Source organism: Phocoena phocoena, chromosome 4 (genome assembly GCF_963924675.1).
Source record: "Phocoena phocoena chromosome 4, mPhoPho1.1, whole genome shotgun sequence".
In the NCBI taxonomy this organism is placed as follows: Eukaryota; Metazoa; Chordata; class Mammalia; order Artiodactyla; family Phocoenidae; genus Phocoena; species Phocoena phocoena.
Genome location: NC_089222.1, coordinates 103,730,880 through 103,752,137, shown reverse-complemented (window position 1 = coordinate 103,752,137; position 21,258 = coordinate 103,730,880). Strand labels below are relative to the sequence as shown.

General features: G+C 38.8%; 2 protein-coding genes across 4 annotated transcripts in view; one reads left to right on the top strand and one right to left on the bottom strand.

Moving 5' to 3' along the window:
* The window catches only part of PROS1 (protein S), a 57,509-nt gene extending 56,131 nt beyond the window's left edge, over positions 1-1,378 (bottom strand). The window contains exon 1 of the mRNA XM_065876527.1: positions 1,099-1,378. Within this exon, the coding sequence (XP_065732599.1) occupies positions 1,099-1,174 (76 nt within the window). The 5' untranslated portion in view covers positions 1,175-1,378. The remainder of the gene's footprint in view (positions 1-1,098) is intronic.
* Positions 1,379-8,599: 7,221 nt separating this feature from the next.
* ARL13B (ADP ribosylation factor like GTPase 13B) overlaps positions 8,600-21,258 on the top strand; it is an 83,526-nt gene continuing 70,867 nt past the window's right edge. For 2 of the 3 annotated variants that reach the window (XM_065876552.1, XM_065876553.1), the window contains exon 1: positions 8,600-8,921. In XM_065876552.1, coding sequence (XP_065732624.1) covers positions 8,863-8,921 — 59 coding nt within the window. In that variant the 5' untranslated portion in view covers positions 8,600-8,862. The remainder of the gene's footprint in view (positions 8,922-21,258) is intronic. The other variant, XM_065876555.1, reaches the window with a different exon arrangement.

The window sequence follows — 21,258 nt, the reverse complement described above, 5'->3', positions numbered from 1 at the left end:
ATGTTGAAATTCTGCTATTGTGCATCTTTAATATAAAATCAACAAATGTTGTTTTAGCCTTTAAATTAGAATTTTAAAACACCTCATTCATCCTGATCTGTAACCAATAAAAACTAATAAACCTAGTAGAATGTTAGTAAATTCCTACTTAAGTCTCCTGACATTGTCATCTTTGGAAAGTTTACATTGGAGCTTTAACCAATCTAAAAGCTATGGTGTAATTCAGAGTTTATCTCTCCCATGCCATTTCCTGAGAATAAAACATAGCACAAGTAAGCATTTTTCACCAGTGAGCATGCTTAACCTTTAAAGAACAAACTAATTGACAACTAAGATGTACTAAATGCCTTGATATCCATATATATATATATAGAGAGAGAGAGAGAGAGAGAGAGAGAGAGAGAACTCAATATCCTGCTTTGAATCCAGGCATGGGAACATAAAGAACAGGAAACACAAAGATAAAAGTACAAAGAACTCATGCGACGACCTCAGATCAGTGGCACTCCGTCAAAAATCCTCAGTACGAAATTATCTGAGAACTACAATATTTAACAGTCCTTTTGATTTCAAGGTTAAAAAAATGACATCTCCGTACTGCTACGCAAACCCGCACTCATCCCCAAATAATTCGTGTGTCAATGTTGAGATAAGGAAACCAAGCTCAAAGTCCAGGCACTGCAGAGCGGAGGTAGGTTGCAGCAGGGGGTGCTGGTTGGGGACAGGAGCTAGTACAAAGAGAAGACAGAGTGGGCTGACTTTCCTCTACTTTTATACTGTAATGTGCTCATCCTTGTCCTATGACTGGGAACTTCAACTGTTTGGGGCAAATGGGTACGTGTTCTAATTCCTTCATTGATATTTAGTATCACTCGTGTTCTAGAATCTGTCCTGTTGGGCAACACTTGATTCCCAGAGCAGGGTGACTATTGACCCTGCCTCCACCATTAAACTGCCCGCTAGATCCACGGATGATGGAAGCACTTGCTGGAAACTTTCTAGGAGGCTGCAGCCCTAGAAAAGAAAATCCTCCCAGCAGGGCTCGGAGTTCAGTTGGCAATGCTGCGAGAAGAAGACAAGACGCTATTAATTACTCACAGTTCGCCTCCAAGACGGGAAGCACTAGGGCGAGGCACGCCAGCAGCGCCCCAGAGCGCCCACCCAGGACCCTCATGGCGAAGCGCGCGGAGGCGCGGGCGGGGACGGTGGAGCGTCGCGGCGGGGACCCTTGCGCTCGGCGTGCCGCGGGGCTGCGACTGGAGCGCCGCTGTCTGAAAACTGCGGCGCGGCGGCGCCTGCGAGCGAGCGCGCCCGCGGAGCAGCCGAGCCGGGGGCGGAGGGGACGGCCCGCTCCCAGCCCCCAGCCCGACGGGGAAGTGATAACAAGGACATTTCCTGGAAGCTTTTCTTTTCGGAGCTGGGGGCAGGGCTCAGGGACAGCGCTGAAGGCCTAGTAAACACTGTCGAGACATCCTCCTCGCCCTTTCCCAAACTCCAGCGTTTCGTTTCGGTGTCCGCAATGTGAAGTTTGCCAAGGAAAAGGGGAAGCAAACGCAGTAAAACACACACACACACGCAAAACACAACCTCCAGCGAGCCGGAGTGGAAGGCTGAGTGGCCAAGAATACTTTGAGGACTCAGACCTGGCTTAGAAGGAAAACATCTTGAGAGACTGACATTGGGGATGAAGATGTTAACCAAAACCTAGAAGCGAAATGAGAACTCTAGGAAGGCTACAGAGAACAGAGATAATGGAATCAAATGTGATAGTTTTGATTGTCTACATTTTTGTTTTGTTCTTGAATTTATAGCGTAAAAGAACTATAGCAAAAAAAATGGGGAAAAAAGAGAATGTATCAAATTCTATCACCTTCAAACAGCTCGTTTTTGGTTTTTGCACGTTACCTCTGCTTTTTTGTGCTTAGGCAAGCGCATTTGAAATATGTTACTTAATGTTTAAGGCTGCCTTTGGAGCTAAACCGCCTGGGTTCAAATGGCAATGCTCTGCAGCTTACTAGTTGTATCATCCGTAAAATGGAGATAGTAGTAGGTTTTCACGGTGTTGACAGAAGAATTTAAAGAGATAACACACGTGAAGCAATTAGTGTGTTAAAGAGTAGCACATAGTTAAGGCACACTTACTACTATCATTGCAGTATTTCTGCCCAGTGAACAATATCAATTGATTTCCCATGTGTGTGAGTGAAAGTCAATAGGCTGATGATCTTTCAAAGGTGTATTCCAGCTCTAGCTTTCTGTGGTTTTATGATCCAGGTGGATGGAAGTTGATATTAGAGTCACTTTTTCTAAGAAAATTTGCAAAGGAATTGTTGAATATATCCATAGTCTTCCCTCTTTTAAATTCTATTCCTTCTTGCTATGTCTGAATCTACATGTCAATCTATTCACCACTTTATTCCCACCCCAAATGATTTAATTATAAATATAATTCTAATCTCGGTAGAATTGTTCGGTGGGCTAGTAATCAGAACATAAAACAAAACGACCTTTAAATACTATATTTAATTATTGAATATTTAAATGCATTTAGGCCATGAGTCTTTCCTCACTTGTTAGGAAGAATTAGAAGTAGAATATCAATTTTGAGTTCTCAAAATTTCACGAGTGAAAACTTCCAAAATCATGAATCAACAGCATTCATAACAAATCATCTCCCATACAGACATTAAAAAATATAAACAATATGAAGAAAGAAATGTTGGAGAAATGCAAGGTACCTAAAAGAAAAATCTTGATCTTTCAAAGACTCCAACTGAATGTGAAGTTTTAAGTCATTTTAAGACTACAAATATACATCACAGTGCTAACAATAGTTGTCAATGTGTCCTACCTACACTGTAATGTTGAACTTTGAAAAACAATACCCTGAAATGTTTAAAATGAAATTTAATAATACATCTTTAGATAAAATTTTCAAGTTTTTAATTTATTGCATAAGTTCACTCTGTGAAGATGATTTTGCCTTTAGCTCAATATTGATTAACATTTGGTCAATTTCACTTGGCCAAAATTTTTCAGTATACTTTTAAATATGCAATTAAATCTTATTCAAAATTTAACTGCTAATCTAATCCCTTTTCCTAGTCCTAATTCTAATGCCATTCCCTCACCCAGTTTTACATTTCTCCATATAATCTTCTACTGATATATTGTCCCATTTACTTATTATGTCTATTACCTGCATCCTCATCTCTCTCCACCATGCCAACTAAAAATTGGCACTTGCCATCTGCCTCTACAAAGATTAAGTCACTAGTCACTGACCTTCAACACACCCTGAAAGGAGTTCCGGGTAATCAGGAGTGAGGCACTCTGTGCTCTGGGAAAAACTGACAGAACAGGCCTTCAGATAGTTAGATAATTTCAGAAGATTTTATGAGCCCAAATTCTTGCATCTTCTCATATCTAGAAAAGCAGTAAAAATCATTAACAGTGACATCTGCTCCTCGTCACTAGCAGCAAGCCTCTGCCAAAATGTGTGCTTGACTGCATGTACCCCCCTTCACTAAAGTCATATATAATACTGACCTTCCCCCTGCCTCTTTGGAGCAGTGCCTCAGAGTTATCTGAGACGCTCATTCCCAGGCTATAGTACTCATTTTGCTCCCAATAAAACCTAACTTGCAACTCGCACGTTGTGCATTTTTTTTCAGTCAACAACCACTAGAATGTAAAATTCATGAGGGCAGGAATGTTTTAATGTTTTGTTCACAGCTATATTCCTGGTGCCTAGAACAGTGACTGGTACATAAACATTCAACAAAATTCAGTTTAACAATATAAGTCTGGGAGGGGATTTCCCTGGTGGCACAGTGGTTAAGAAACTGCCTGCCAATGCAGGGGACACTGCTTCGAGCCCTGGTCCAGGAAGATCCCACATGCCGCGGAGCAACTAAGCCCGTGTGCCACAACTACTGAGCCTGCGCTCTAGAGCCCGTGAGCTGCAACTACTGAGCCCATGCGCCACAACTACTGAAGCCCATGTGCTTAGAGCCCGTGCTCCGCAACAAGAGAAGCCACCACAATGAGAAGCCCGTGCACCGCAGCTAAGAGTAGCCCCTGCTGGCTGCAACTAGAGAAAGCCCACGTGCAGCAACCAAGACCCAACACAGCCAAAATATATATATATAATATATATATAATATATATATATTATATATACATGGGAATATTTATGCCCAAATATCAACAGTGATCATTTTCAGTCGTGGGGTTATGGATCATTTTCTTTTTGCTGATTTATGTATTTTACTTTTCTACAATAATCTTTTAATATTTGCTTTGTAAAAACAAATACTAAAGTAGTTAAATCACAGGCATTGAGGACCTGTCTTGTTTTATTTGTTTGCTTTAGATAGAGTGATTTTTATGGTTGTACTTTAAGAATGTTATTTGTTAAATGCTTACAAAATGGATCAGATTAGAAACCAAGTAACATTTATACAAGAGATAACAAGTGTTGGCGAGGATGTGGAGAAAAGGAAACCCTTGTTCACTGTTGGTGGGAATGTACACATCAGTACAACCATTATAGAAAACAGTACAGAAGTTTCTCAAGAAATTAAAAATAAAACTACCATATGATCTGTAAACATAGAGTGTTGCCCACGATTCCAGTTCTACAAGGATCAAGTCATTAGCCACTACACTCACTGACTTACAAATACATGCTGAAAGGAATTCAGGATAAAGTGGTCTGTGTTTTGGATCTATGGGCCCCTAGATAGTTAAGAAGTGTATCTAAGGAAGAATTTCAATGACCCCAGATTCTTGCATCTTCCTATACATAGACAAGCACTAAAATCCTTAACTGGAGATATATGTTTATGTGATTAGCAGTAATCTTTTACCAAGATGTATCCTTGACTATATGTATTTTCCAGCCAAAAAATTCATATATATATATATATATGAACCTCTTCAGAGCAGTTCCTCAGAGCTATCTGAGAGGCTGTCTCCTGGGCTACAGTCCTCAGTAAGTCCTGAATAAAACTCAACTCACAGCTGTTATGTTGTGAGGTTATTTCCCAGTCAGCAGATCTGACAATTTCACTTCTGGTTATATATCCAAAGGAAATGAAATCACTCTCTTGAAGAGACATCTGTACTCCCAAATTTATTACAGCATTATTTACAAGAGCCAACAATGGAAAAAACAACCGAAGTGTCCATCAACAGGTGAATGGATAAGGAACATGTGAAATCTATCTATCTATGTTGCACATTTATGTATGGCAGTAGGGCATTATGCTAAGTGAAATAAACCAGACAGAGAAAGACAAATTCTGCATGTAATCACTTACATGTAGAGTTTTTAAAAAGTAAAATTCGTAGAAACGGAGAGTAGAATGGTGGTTTCAGGGGCTGAGGGGTGGGGAAATGAGGAGAGGCTGATAAAAGGGTACAAACTTTCAGTTATAAGATGAATAAGTTTTGAGGATCTAACCTATAGCATGGTGACTATAGTTAATTATACTGTATTGAATACAGTATAATTTGCTAAGAGAGTAGCAAATTCTCACAAAAAAAAAAAAAAGAAGAAAGAAGGAAAGGTAACTATGTGACGTGGTGGATGTGTTAATTAATTTGGTTGTAGAAATCATTTCACAATGTATACATGTATACATACATTTTCACATATATCAAGGCATAAGATTGTACATTTCAAATATATTACAATTTTATTTGTCAATTTTACCTCAATAAAACTGGAGAAAAAAAAGTAACCACGTGACACTTAGGATGCAAATTCAACAATCTCTGGGAGGTGAAACAAGAGTCTTAATTAGGATGATGACAGCAAGATTGTGTTTTTCATTCAGAACAAACTAGGTTGTACAGCCACCAAATTATAGCAGCTTAAAACAAGTGTTTATTTCTTGCTCATAGGAAGTCTACTACAGGACTTTCTAGGCAGCTGTCTTCCATGTGTTGGCTCAGCATTCCATGCTGTTTTTTTTTTTGTTTGTTTTTTGTTTTTTTTTGCGGTACGCGGGCCTCTCACTGCTGTGGCCTCTCCCGTTGCGAAGCACAGGCTCTGGAAGCGCAGGCCCAGCGGCCATGGCTCAAGGGCCCAGCCGCTCCGCGGCATGTGGGATTCTCCCGGACCAGGGCACGAACCCGCGTCCCCCGCATCAGCAGGCGGACTCTCAACCACTGTGCCACCAGGAAGCCCCGTGCTGTTTTTATATTGTAGTACTTCAGAGTTAAAGTAGGCTTCCACAGTTACCATTGCAAGGGATGATAGGACATGGAGAATTGTGGACCAGCTCTTAAATGCTTTCACCAAGAAGTGATATAACCACTACACTCACATTTCACTGAACAAAGCAGGTCCCATGACTTCAAGAAGGTGGGAATAACTATCACATGTGCTATCACATGTGAATGTGGGAATAACTAACACATGTGAAAAAGAGAACTGGAAATAGTAAGCAGCACATATGTCTACCAAACCACCTAATATATTGAAAAACTAATAGTCAGCTAGTTAACTAACTGACCAACTGTATGTTGGTACCAGAAATGTTTGGTAATGTATCACTAACAGAATTAAGGAAGACATGAAGTAGAACAGGGGTTGAGTATAGTTCCAGAAATGCTCAAGGATAGTAAGTGTAGTAGGGCTCTTCAGGCACAGAAATAGTTATTAGACCCTCCAAGAGAACATATTTTTTAAAAGGGAAAGCAGAGGGATAAGGCCAGATCTTAGAGAATACATATAGGAAGATGAAAGAGGAATAACCAGTGAGATCAGAAGATAACCATAAGAGTATATAATTGTGAAAAGCCAAGGGAGGAAAGAATTTTAGAAGAGTTAACTATATTAAATGTAGTTACAGAAGTATTATAGTGTCTGGACAGGACAGTCTGGGCAGAGACAGTCTAGCACTGATGAGGAAGGGCCGGTTTAGTTAGGAAAACCAGTTGAGGTCATACAGCCTTGAGCAACTGGAAAGAAAATTGAAGTTATCAAGGCAGGACAATGAGAATAGTGAACAAGATCCCTAGCAGTTTGGAGACAGAGGTAGGGGGATATATACCATAAATATTTATGGGACAGGTGACACCAACTTCAAAAATCTGCTATTATTTGTTAGAAATTGCACCTGAGCTTTATTTCTCTCATTTCATCACCTTAGCAACCCTGCAAAGTACGTATTTTCATTGTCATTTTACAGATAGGGTACTTGAGTTCAGAGCCAGTAAGCTGTAAGAGATGTATATGTGTTTGAATTAGGGTTACATGAATTAGTAAAAGACAGAAAATAATTTTTTTTTTTTTTTGCGGTATGTGGGCCTCTCACTGTTGTGGCCTCTCCCGTTTGCGGAGCACAGGCTCCGGACACGCAGGCTCAGTGGCCATAGCTCACGGGCCCAGCCGCTCCGCGGCATGTGGGATCTTCCCGGACTAGGGCACGAACCCGTGTCCCCTGTATTGGCAGGCAGACTCTCAACCACTGTGCCACCAGGGAAGCCCAGAAAATAATTTTAAAACTATATCTACCTTAATCCCAAACCATTATTTTCTCGTGGATACACTGGGCTTCCCAGGGCCCTCTCTCCTTTTACCAGGATTTGAAAATATATATTTAAGTGCAGACTAAATGGACACACGGGTCCCTACATATAATGCATTCTTTTTTTTTCTATAGGAATGTACTTGTCATTTACTTATTTCCAAACAATATGAAGGAAAAGCAGATATTACATATCTCTTTAAATAAAATAAAGCATGTTACAAAACAGCCAGTAGATCATGCTCTCCATCTTGCAGAAACCAAATAGCTAGCAATCTATGTATTTAAAAATCCTGGAAAGAATATACATCAAAATATTAACACGTTATCTTTGGGTGGTGAGTGTGAGATCTCACTTTCTTCATCTTGTTCCTTTTTCAGCCTTTTCAACACTTTCTACAATGAGCATATTATTTCTTCTATAAACAACCACACACACAACAAATATCATAAATTTCCATTTCACAGTTTATGTAACAAACAGCAATAAACGTTATACAGATTAAAACTTCACTCTCATCTGAACTATTGGATAGTTAGCAAATGAGTTTTCCCCTCGTTCTTAACTTAATTGCCCCAGTGTATTGTTTCTGTAGTTGTGCAGCCAGAGTTGGCTGGAATTCCACAGGATCCTCATCCTTGTTTCATGAAACAAAACAAAACAAAACATGCACAAGACCTGAGATCTCTGGATCTCAGTTGGGGCTGGAGACAGACGAGGTGCAGCACTCTCACACAGTTTGGATGGGTATGCAGATCGGTCTTAGCCTAAGATCTGTCGGAAATGCCTCAACTCATCTCTAGACGCTTCCGTTGCCTAGTTACGAGAACCGCCTTCAGCTCCCCCTCCCCCTCAGTCTTCAAGACCACTCCCCCTTCTCCCTCCCACCTCTCCGGCAGGGGCGGGGAGCCGGGCCGCTTTAGCCACTCAGAGCCCTCTGCGGCGGGCCGTCGAATGTTGATTGGAGAAGTCCATGGGCGGTGCTTGGGGAGGGCTTTCCGCCCCTGGGAGGAACGTCAGCACGTTGACGCGGGGGTTTTCTCTGGTAGGACCCGCAAACCCTTCCCGGGTCTGTGAAACTGCGCCTTTGGCCTCGCTGTACCTGGGCGAGGAGCGCAGTATTCCGCTCGCTGGTCGGCGCGGTTATTGGCCTAGGTTCTCGGACTGACCGCCCTCACCTCCCTCCCGGCCTCTCCTCCGGGCTCATCCTCGTCAGGGGCGCCTCGCAGCGACGGCGGTCCCCCAGACTCGGCCCAGGACGACTAGCGGCCCATCTCCGCTCCGGGCTCGGATGGGAGGTGGCGGGAGGAGCGGCCTGGGATGTTCAGTCTGATGGCCAACTGCTGCAGCTGGTTCAAGCGGTGGCGGGAGCCCGTCAGGTAGGCTGGAGCCAGTTGGCCGGGTGTCTTCCTAGGGGAGGGGGACAGCTGCGCCCCAGGGGTAGGACGGGGCGCCGCCTGTCCTATCTGCGCCTGGACGAGTCTCCCAGGCCGCAGGGGATGCTTTCCCTCCCAGTTTGATATATCCCCTCAGGGAGCGATAGGAGAACGTAGACTTAATGTTTAGTTGCAATTAAGTTCTCGTCCGTAATGCTTATTACTGTTATAATTTAAATGGGTACTAATTTCTTAAAAAGTCGTGGATTTTGTGTGTGTGTGTGGGGGGGGAATTGTGTATATTTTTCCTCTGAAACTTTTGTAATGGGAATTTTTTTTTTAATAGGGAAGAATGGAATATAGTTTTCATAACATCCACAAACCCCTTACCAACACACACATTTTGTTTGAGAACTTGGGCTTGAAATCTGGCTCCACTACTTATTATATGACTTAACCACTTTTGGCCCCATCCTCCTCATATTGAATGAGAATGATAGTATTTATGCTTTAGGAGTTTTGTATTAAATGAGAATAACTGATGGAAAGTGTTCTTAACTGTAGTGTAGCTTCAATTTTTATATGAGATTAAGCCCTTTATTTGAAAGAGTCCACTTCTTGATGTTTCATTTTGAATGCTAGATGTATTAATATTTAGAGCCTGCTACTTGTTATTCATTGATTTGCTGAGAAAATACCATGTGCCAGGCACTATGCTAGGAAGAAGTCAGTGTAAATGATGCTTTTAAAATTGAGCTGCTCAACCAATAAAGAAACCTTAAGTTTGTTGGTCTTTATAAATAATGTTGATTTTTTTATAATTCTACTTTAGAATTAGGCCAAGGGTAAATTATAGCAAAAGTTTTGGGTTTTTCAATCATTAGCATTTCAAATAAGTATTTGCCATAAGGGTGAACTATCCTTTAAAGAATGGCTCTGAAAAGCTACACTTATAAGGAAAACTATATGCCTATATTTGGAAATTTGCTTTAAATGAAACTTTTGAATTCTCCCATTCGTAACTCTTAAATGGATGTGAATCTTTTAGATATAAATGATGTGATCAACTTTTAAGAGTCAAAGATGTGTTTGGGTGTGTAGACTCTGATTTAATTTGTTTTAATCATGTTCTGGTCTGATTGCCCAGTCTCTACTAAGATGGGAGGGTTCATAATAGATGACCCTTTATGTTTTTCTCTATGTCTGGTTTTTAAAAAATATATTTTTTATATTTTAAAAAATATATTTTTATTTTTGTAAGAGAGCACAGTAGTAGCATGTGTCCTTTTCACTAAAAACACTCAAAAAATTTGCACTCCAAAGGGATTTTCAATTTAATTTATCATTCTTTGTGTTTGCTTCTCCCAGTAGCTATAGTATAATAGTCTCTGGGATGATTAAAGAAAAGACAGAGTTCAGAGAACAGGATGTATTGATTTCCAAGTAGAACAGATAACTGGATTTGATTAATAAAGCAGAATTGAAATTTAACCCTATAACTCAGTTTATTTTCTTCTTTAATAAGTAGTAGCATCAAGATCTGAGCTGTCCAATAGGGTAGTGACTAGTTGCATGTGGCTGTTGAGCATTTGAAATGTGGCTAGTCAGAATTGAGATGCTGTAAGTGTATAATACAAAGTGGATTTTGAAGATTTAATATGCAGAAGGGAAAAAGGTAAATTATCAGTCTTTTCTTCAGTTTGATTACATGTTGAAATGATAACTTTTGCATATACTGGATTAAATAAAATATAATATGTACTTTATTTTCACCTTTTATTTTCATTTTTTAAAAGGCAGTTACTAGAAAATTTAAACTGGAAAATTTAAACTTATATGTGTGGCTTGCAGTGTATTTTTATTGGACCTCACTGATCTAGATCATGGCATAATATGAAGAACATGGGTAAAATCTCTCAATGTTGGATAGAGCTAACTGTCAAAGGACTTAAAAACAAATTGGGTTACACTTATCTTTTAAGTACCTTTGTTCAATGCCTGGTTCATAATAGTGGCTGAATAATATTTGCATAGTATTTTATGTAGTTTGATTACTCTTTAGCAAATCCTTAAGTAAATATTAAGGAAGTAGTCCATTTACTGGAATAAATAAGAGGTGAGCAAGCTGATTTAAAAAATATATCAAATTTTGTGCGCTTAGGTATTTTTTAAGTTTTAGGCTGTGCTGTTCCTTATTGAGATTCCTCTTCATGTTTTTATACATATATATGCATATATATTTTTTGGCTGTATTGGGTTTTTGTTGTGCGCGGGCTTTCTCTAGTTGCGGCGAGCAGGGGCTACTCTTCGTTGCAGTGTGTGGGCTTCTCATTGCTGTGGCTTCTCTTGTTGCGGAGCACATGCTCTAGGCACGCGGACTGCAGTAGTTGCAGCACGCGGGCCCTAGGGCGCGTGGGCTTCATTAGTTGTGACTCACGGGCTCTAGAGCACAGGCTCAGTAGTTGTGGTGCATGGGCTTACTTGCTCTGTGACATGTGGGATCTTCCCTGACCAGGGATTGAACCCGTGTCCCCTGCACTGGCAGGTGGATTCTTAACCACTGTGCCACCAGGGAAGTCCCCCGCGTTTATATTTTATGAAGATATGTTTGTAAGTGTGAGAAGTGAGTGTGTGTAAGAGATAAGATGATCATTATTAATACACTATGTTCTGAGATTACTTTGCTGACTTAACTACTGTATACTGCACCCTTTGGATTTACCCACCTGTTCTCACTTAGATCCTCTCCCAATGAGCATATTATTCTAGGGACTGGGATCAGGGATTAGATGGCATATTCAGAACGTGTGATAGGGACAAGGCAGGAGTCAGAGGTCAAGAGTTAAAAGTACCAGTCTAGGTCAGGAGTCAGACCAGGATGCTAGGGAATTCAGGAACACCGTATCTGCTGTTGTTAACCACCAGACAGAACCTAACGTAGGCTCTGAAGCTATGTAAAATTAACCTTGAATAGACTAAAAGCTATACTCACAGATAAGTGGCTTGCTCCTGTAGAAGCAGTGCACTATAGTGTTTTTTTTTTAACTTTTTATTTTGAGATCATAATACAGTGATCAAAGCTAAGGGATTTACTTTGGTACTGTACTATTAACTAAATTATAGATTTTATTCTGAGTTCACTCGTTTTAACATCTAATGCTTTTTTTCTCCCTGTCCAGGATCTAATCAAGGATTCCACATTGCTTTGTTGTGTCTCTGTTCTCTCTCAATCTATAATAGTTATGTAGTTTTTCCTTGTCTTTCATAACCTTGAGACTTTGAAGAGTACCTGTCAATTGTTTTGTAGAATACCCCTTACAAAGATGTTGCTGCATAAATGGGTAAAGGAAATACCATGGAGGTGAAATGTCCTTTTCAGTACATCATATCAAGGGGTACATGATTTTGATATCTCTTATTACTGCTGCTGTTAACCTTGGTCACTTGGTTATTGTGGTGTCTGCCAGATTTCTCAATATAGTGTTTTGAGTCAAACATTTGCATCTGAATCTTAGGAGTTTTGGCACTTTCCCCCCAGTCAAGTGTGGATAATTTTTGTTTTACAACATTTTGAGAAAGAAAATGTATGCAAGTACTTGATGCTTTGCACATAGTAGTTACTCAGTAAATAATACCTCTGATCTTAGGAGATAAGTGCTGATTAGTAGGTTACCTTCTTCAATTCATTTTATAATTATCAGTATAGATAACCTTCCTTTGCTCTCTTTCTGTTAGTGGAAGAAGGGTTCCTTTTTCTTTCCAAGTCTAATTCTTACACCTGTGCACTTAATTCCATTTCTTCCCATTTCCTGGGAACGTTAGGGGTTCAGCATTCAGTCAGAGATCACAGAAAGAACTTCTGGGATACAAGAATAAACCTACACTTTTATCCAAAAATTTATTGTCCAATTTTATCATCAAAAATACAAAATCTCTCTCTCTTCTGTCTTCAGAGCTTCGCTTCTGTTCTTCCTTTAGTATGTAAACATGCTCAAGCCTCTCTTACCTAAAAAATAAACCAAATTAAATGTTTCTTAATGCTGCTGTAACAAATTGCTATCAACTTAGTGACATAAACAAGTTTATTATCCTACAGTTCTGAGATCAGAAGTCTAAAATGGGTCAGCAGGATTGCTTGCATACTTTCTGGAGGGTCTAGGGGAGAATCTGTTTTTCTTGCCTTTTCCAGCAAAGAAAGAGGCTGCCTGCATTCTTCGCTTGTGACCCCCTTCCTTCATCTTCAAAGCCAACATCATAATGTCTTATCATAATGTCTTTTCTCGTCTGTGCTCTCCTGCTTCCTTTTTGTAAGGAAGGACTCTTGTAATTACATCGGGCCTACCTGGATATTCCAAGATAAGCTCCCCATCCAAGATCCTTTAGCTTTATCACATCTACAAAGTTCCTTTTGCCACGTAAGAAAACATAGTCACGGGTTTTGGGAATTAGGATGTGGACATCTTTGGGAGGTTGTTATTCTGTGTCTACCATCCTAAACAACCCTGTCCCTGCAGCCACTACCCTTCCTCCTTCCCTTTACTCCACACTTAACAATTGGCAATGTATGAGTGGTACCTTCTCAGCTTCCTCCCCTCTCGAGCATTCCTTAACTTCCTGCAGTAGAAGGCTTTCACCCAGACCCTTGAGTTTTTCTTGCTACACCAGATGCTGCCTGGTTATTAAATCCAATGGATGCTTTTCAATCTTTTGGCATCAGTTGACACTTAAGATCACTCTCTTCTTGGAATTCTCTTATTTCTTTTTCCTGAATTTAACATTTTTTCACCTTTCCGCCTCTTTCCTTTTCTATCTCTTTTTGCAGTTAGCCTTTCTTCATCTGACTCCCAAGTTTGCTTCAGGTTCTGTCTTCAACTCTCTTTTCTTCTTCTACCTATTCTCCCGTTATGGTCAGTCGCACCATATAAAGAGACTTCAGCTACCACCTCAACATTGACTCTCAAGTCCATATTTCCAACGCAAACACTCATCCACCACTTAAGACTTACATATCCAGTTACCACAGAATCTTCAATCCGAACACATCCAAAACTGAATTTACATCTTCTCTCATGCCGAATTGCTTCTGCCTTCCTTTTACCTACATCAGAAGCCAAGAGTAATCCTGCATACCTCTTTGTGCTTTGTTATCTCAAATCATCAAATCCTTTGGTTTATACCTACTTAATACGATTTGTGTGTCTTGCACACTTTCAGCCTTTGCATACCCACTGCTCCATTTTAGATAAGGTTTCCATTATTTCTCTCCCAGATCTCTTTGACAGACTTTCCACTGTTCCCCTCTGATTAATGCTCCATACTGTCAATGATCTTTTTAGTATGCAGCTGATTTAAACCTTAAGTCTTTCCTAATTGCCTTCAGAATACTTGCAATTTGACCTGAGGCTGGCTATATGGACTCATCATAAGCCATTCTTTTTCTTCCTGTCATTCCAGATTTGCGGTATTTAAGTTCTCTAGTCCCTCCATTCCTCCCTGAATGCCCTTCTCTCTTTTGACTGTTCCTAATCATACTTAAATCTCACTTGGGAGATTCTCTCCTTCAGGAAACTCTTTGAATTCCAGCTTAGATTCTTTACCTTGCATTGTGTTTGCTTATTAGCCTCTTGTATTGGTCTCTACTTACCATGTATTGTAATGTTTATTCAGTTTGCCTAGTCATACAGGATGTCTTGTGGACAGGAGCTGCTGTTATTTAAAAACATTTAATAAAATAGATAACTAATAAGAGCATGCTGTATAAAAAAAATAAAATTCAAAAAAAATTAAAACATTTAAAAGTAATGTATATTTATTGTTATTTAAAGGTAATGCATGTTTATTGTAGAACATTGAAAGCACAGTTTAGCAGAAAGGGGCAAATTTAAGTTAACTCACAATGTCACCTACCAGAGATTACCATTTTTTGTGTTTTGGTGTAGAATCTCTTACATACATGTACATTTTTTTAAACAATAATGAGAAAATAAAGTGCTATTTCATAGTTTTTTATTTATTTATTTTGCCTTAATGTATAATTAACACCATTTTACATCATTACATCATTTTACATTACATTACATTTCGTTCAACATATTTTTAATAGCAGCAGAGTAATGTGTTGAATAGATTCACCAAAGTGTTCTTAATTATTCCCGTTATTAAATATTTAGAATGTTTAAATTTTTTTTTTACTGTTATCAACAATGCCTTGGTGAGCATCCTTATATAAGTGTCTTTGGAAATGGAATTCTAGATCAAATGATATGAAAAAGTTTAAGGTGTGTGATATATATTGCCAAATTGCTCTTCAGAAAGGCTTCTTGTTTTTTTAAACCAATTTCTACTCCTACCAGCAGTGTTAAGAGAGTGCTTTTTTCCTCAAAAAATAGGAGCCATCACTTTTTCATTTTTTCCAGGTTATGGGGGAAATGTTATCTGCTTTTAATTTTCTATTTTCTTGATTACTGGTAAGGTTAAAAGTTTTTTCCCGGGCTTCTCTGGTGGTGCAGTGGTTGAGAGTCTGCCTGCTAATGCAGGGGACACGGGTTCGAGCTCTGGTCTGGGACGATCCCACATGCCGCGGAGCAACTAGGCCCGTGAGCCACAACTACTGAGCCTGCGTGTCTGGAGCCTGTGCTCCGCAACAAGAGAGGCCGTGGCAGTGACAGGCCCGCGCATCGCGATGAAGAGTGGCCCTCGCTCACCACAACTGGGGAAAGCCCTCGCACAGAAACAAAGACCCAACGCAGCAAAAATAAATAAAAATAAATTAATAAACTCCTACCCCCAACATCAAAAAAAAAATTTTTTTTCCCTTAGACATTTGTATTTTTTCTTTTGAGAATTTCTCAGTGATTCCCTTTGCTGTTTTCTATTGGCACAGGTCCATTTTCTTATTGATTTTTCTAAAAGAGTTGTTAAATGTTTATACTAGTAACCTTTTCACTCTAGTATATGTTGCAGATATTTTTCTTTTGTTATGTTTTTAAATTTTTTGATGGTTTTTGAAGCATAAACATTAAATTTTTTTAATTCAAATATATCATTCTTTCAGTGTAATATTTAGGAAGTTCATCACCACTCCAAGATTATATTCACCTATACTTTTTTTTCTAGTACTTTTATGTTTTAATTTTTAACATTTGAATCTCTGTTGAAATGTATTTTGTGTATAGGGAGCAGCCTTCATCCAGGGCACGGAACACAAGGTCTGTCAAGTCATGGTTCTCAGTAAATATCTGGACCCTGTCAGCAGGTCCTCACCCTTACATATTATCATTTACATACTCAGAATTCTGATTATTTATACCAAGTAGCATCTAGTTGATGAAATGGTAATATAACATAGGATAGAATATATGAATTTAAAGATGATTTCCAAGATTCTAGCAAGGGTTGGAAGCAGAATTTTGGAAAGGGTGTAATTTTACCTGGGTCCTGAAGAAATTTGTGCTTCCTATGCTTTCCAGGAGCATGATTTCAGGAATAGCCCACCTAGAGAGGCAGAAAATTAACATCAATTTAAAGGAACTAATTTTGGCAGCAAGAATTATGTAGTATAATTTAAAATAGTAAAAACATATTTTTACCAGTATTTAAAGAACAAGAAAAATATAGTAAGTACTCATGTGCTCACTACCTAGGTTTTACAAATATTAACCTTTGGTCATCACATTTCAGTTTTTTTCTGAAGAAATGGATAAATCCTTGAAGCTCCCTGCACCCTATTTGTCTCACACCATCCCTTCCCTGAGGTAACCACTAGCTAAAACTAGTTTCTTACCCATCTGTGTTTTTCCTTGTCACAATTCAGCCTACCAACGCTTTAATTCAAGTTTATTAGTAGATTGTTATTCACTGTGGCCAAGTCTAAAAGAAGAGGCTCACATGTCACAGTAAGCAGTGTGGATTGGTGCTTTCTGTGTATCAGTATGGTATCTGGTAAAACATGCCATGATGTGGTATGTTATCTCTGATGGGAATTTTTTCAGTGGGGAAACCGCACCCTATTAGCCATCTTTCTTGGTCTAAGTAAATAAAACTGTAAATCCTAGACTATTTATAGAAATTGATGGTTCTTAATTAAGCTGTACATACAGATTAGCAAGGATTATCTGATGTGCCATGGGCAGAACTGGAATATCTTACACTTCTTTTTATCCCCCTACAGCTTGTTGTTTATTCATAGTAAGAATCTCAGAATTTTAGGAAAGGGCTCTAGAGATATTTTGATTCTACCCCTTTATATTTTATTTTAGTTTTCAATTAAAAAAATAGTCTATTTTTAGATCAGTTTTAGGTTTACAGAAAAACTCAGCAGAAAGTACAGAGAGCTCACATATACCCTCCCTCCACCTAGTTTCCACTATTATTAACATCTTTCATTAGTGGGGTACATTTGTTACAATTGATGAACATAGTGATATATCATTAGCTAAAGTTCATAGTTTACATTATCCCTTTATATTTTAGAAATGAACAAACTGATACTAAGAATTTCACTTGATCAGGACTTCAAAGATAACATATAACCCCAAGTTTTGCCCTCTTTTTAGTGCTTCATAAATTTATTTACTCATTTGGTTGCACCAGGTCTTAGTGGTGGCACGCGGGCTCCTTAGTTGTGGCACGTGAACTCTTAGTTGCGGCATGCATGTGGGATCTAGTTCCCTGACCATAGATCAAACCTGGGCCCCCTGCATTGGGAGCACAGAGTCTTATGCACTGCGCCACCAGGGCAGTCCAGGTGCTTCATAAATTTAGAGTTATTTTTGATGCAGTATTATCCTGGACTCTACAATCTGAATTAAAATGTCAGAAAATAGTGCATTTGTATAATAAAATCACACCATAAATGTTTTTGGTAAAACTTTTTCATTGTATTAATTTTTTTTGTGGTAAGTTTTTTGTTTTCTCACACATATATCATAAAACAGTATTCCCAAGTCCCTTTTCATATGTATTTGTTAAATTGCTCCATGTAGTTTTAAATATTTTAAGTAATAAATATTAATTTTGATGTGTTAAATTTTGCTTCATAGTGTTTCAGTGAAGTGTTTATTTTAACTTGCATAACATTTTTGAAGTTAGAAATAGCTTTAATGTAATTATCTCATTTGAAGTATTGTCTTCCTTAGTTGACAGATGAGGAAGTTTAGAGTTGTAAGTGTTCAAAAGATTGTAATAATGTCTTTCAGAAAAGATTCACAATACAAATGTTTTCTAAGTTCAAAATGCTAATGTTATGTGGCTTATATTTTAGACATATTAATTTCTATATCTGTTATATAAAAAGGGACCCTGAGATAAAATATGTAAAACAGTCTTTGGCTCTCTTAATCAATCCCTACTTTTTTTTTAAACTCAGAATTATTTTAGTTTTAAAAATATTTCTCACTGTTAATTATTGCCTTGAAACCATAAGCATGTAAATTTATTTAGAAAACTTCAGTCAGTTTGATGTAAGAAAATAGGTAATTTTAATAACATTCTCTAATATTGAACTGTTACTTTGATGTGAAGATTTATATAAATTAAATCCATTATAGTATGTTCTCAACTTAAAGTTATATATTTTAATTTTACTTAGTGTTTACTTAGTAAATGGGGGATCAGAAAATATGTTTCTGTTGTTTCATTCAGTAAAGATGCATGATGTATGCTCAGCACATTTGATCCTGGGGCTGCAGAGTTAAGACAAGTTCTAGTCGAGAAGACTGTATGAAAAGTTGCATGAAAAAGTTGAGGTTTATTTGCTGTGTTAACATGCATGGTCAAGAAGGACTGGGGGAAACCCCAGCCTTAAAGGCTTGCTGGGGAGTGGCAGAAGAAGAGGCTGCAGAGTTTGGATTTGATTCTGTTTAAGGATTTTAAACAGAAAAATGCCATTGTTAGATTTTCATTAACATCATGGTTAGGTTTTATTAACAACATGCAATTCATAACCTTAGTAATCTACCTATTACTAGGTAATCTACCTTCTCTTAGCTCTAGGAAGTAGGTTATGATTGTGATAGACTGAAATGTGGGGAAAAAATTCCAAAATATTTTGATGAAAATGAGCCAGACTACCTGGCTGTCTGGTTTGTATCTGTGTGTGTGTGTGTGTGTGTGTATAAATGTGAGTAAATTTTACAATAAACGAGATGGTTCAAGTTGCCATTTAAAATAATAATTATTATTTTTACAAACCATTGTTTTTAAACTTCCCATGGAAACTGCTGTTAACTAATTTTTATTAGCACTGTAACCTTGGGTAACTTGTATCTGCTCTACTTGCAGGGATAGCATGAAGACAAATGATAGGGTAAAATAGCTTTGAACTGTCAAGACACGCCATATAAATTAAAAGCGTTGGTATTGCAGGGTTTGGGAAAAGCTGAGAGCATTTATTTCTGAGGTACTTAATTTGTGGCAATTACCAAAAAGATACTTTTATTTTACAAAACTTTGTAGTATTTGATATTGTTCATCTCTTAACCCTTCTGGAAACTTTTCCCATCGCTGCCATTTCTTTGGTGTGATTTCTTTCTGGCTACAATTTTAAGGGTTTCTTCAAAGGTTCTTGGGGTTCTGTGTCCCCTGTCTTGTGGCTCTTCTTCCTTCTGTGCTCTTTCATCTGTTCTTATAGTTTTAACTACCACGTATATGTCTCATAATCCCAGTCCAGGTCTCTCCGCCAGCTTCAGACTTCAGTGTGAGACAAGCACTACTGTCAACATGTGCAAAACTGAACCCATTAATCCTCCTCTATAATCTGGTCCCTGCCCATCTCGCTGGTCTCATTTGTAGACTCCCTGTCTTGAATTTTATTCTGTTATAAGAACAGCTATAGGTTGAGCACTTACGGTGTGCCACAAGCATTGTGCACCTTACTTGCATGTCTTATGTAATTTCACCACATCCCTATGGGATGGATATTTTTATTATCCCATTTTACTGATGAAATTCTGAGAAGTTAAATAATGTGTCCCAGGTCATATAGCTTGGAAATGGCAATTTGGGGATTTGAACACAGCCTGCTCTAACACCAAGTTTGTGGCTATCTATCAGAGTACTCATAATCCCTATATGTTACTTGTTACTAGTAGAAACATACTGTACATTGCCGGGGACCAGCCCCAGCCGGACAGGTTTCACCCAAAGGGGAGACGGAGTCGGCGTGGACAGAACGCAAGACACCTCAGAGGATGCGAGGATCTGCCAATTTATTGTTACAATTCCGAAGCTTTTTATACTGTGAGGCAATCTCACTTTCAATCTTAACATTCCAGTTCTCATACCAAAGCCACAAAATAAAGGTACACAACAGTAAAACCAAAGGTCATTTACATCAAAAGATTATATCAGCAGGTTAGGCAGGTTTTATGATCAGGTAATCTTCTTATCTCCTGTGGTCTCTTTCGTCCCCTGTGGTTAGGTATATCTTGGTCACATCTAGGTCTGGAACTCTGTTTGCGGTTTCTTCATCTTTCTTAAAAGCAGATGTTCTTGTATTTGCACATTCTACTCAATCAGGCCATTAATCAAGGTACAAACTTAAGCACATTCTTCTCTTAACAATTACAAACCCATACAGTAATAAAAATTCTCTCCCACAGGCTTTACACGTTCACCGTTATCCTTCAGACATCGCACATTTTTCCTTATAATTATTTGGGAGGCTTTGGGGGTGGACATTCTACCTTAAACCTATTAGCAAATTCCTTTGCAAAATACTTACAATATATAATTTGTCCTTTATAAGCATTTCTGTACAAAGAGCAATGTAACTTGTATAAGCTTGCCATGTAGCCTACTTCATCCAGCTTTGAATACACCCAACGTAGCATAAATCCTCCTCGCCACCTTACCCAAATATTTCCCAGCATATCTATTACTCCCCAGGGGGGCCATAGTTCATCTAGCTTTTCTTCTAACGTAAGCTCTTGCCACACAATGCTCCTGTTGTGTTTCCCTGTACCCAATGTCCTGGCCTGGGAGTGGGGATTTCGGGTGTAGTCATTGGGGGAGCCGGAGTCTTTTTTGGTTTTACCCTAAGTTGGGGTCTTTCCCTAAACCCTCCGTCGGCACTGGGGATATTTCCTAACACTAATAGTAATCCTATAAAAATCACTTTAAGCAAAACCAGGGGAAAACAAGGGGAACCACACAGAGGAGAGCTTTGCTTCTCCATATTTGTACCTGATAGTACCAGCTTTGCTAGGCACTATGGGTCTCGTCCGTGCTGAGACTCAAAGGCACTTCTTATATGGCTCCCGACATCTCCCCCTTTTTTATTTTTTTAAAAAGGCAGTATGCAATTCCACTTTGGTTCTATGTATACTCTGAAGAGCAGCTT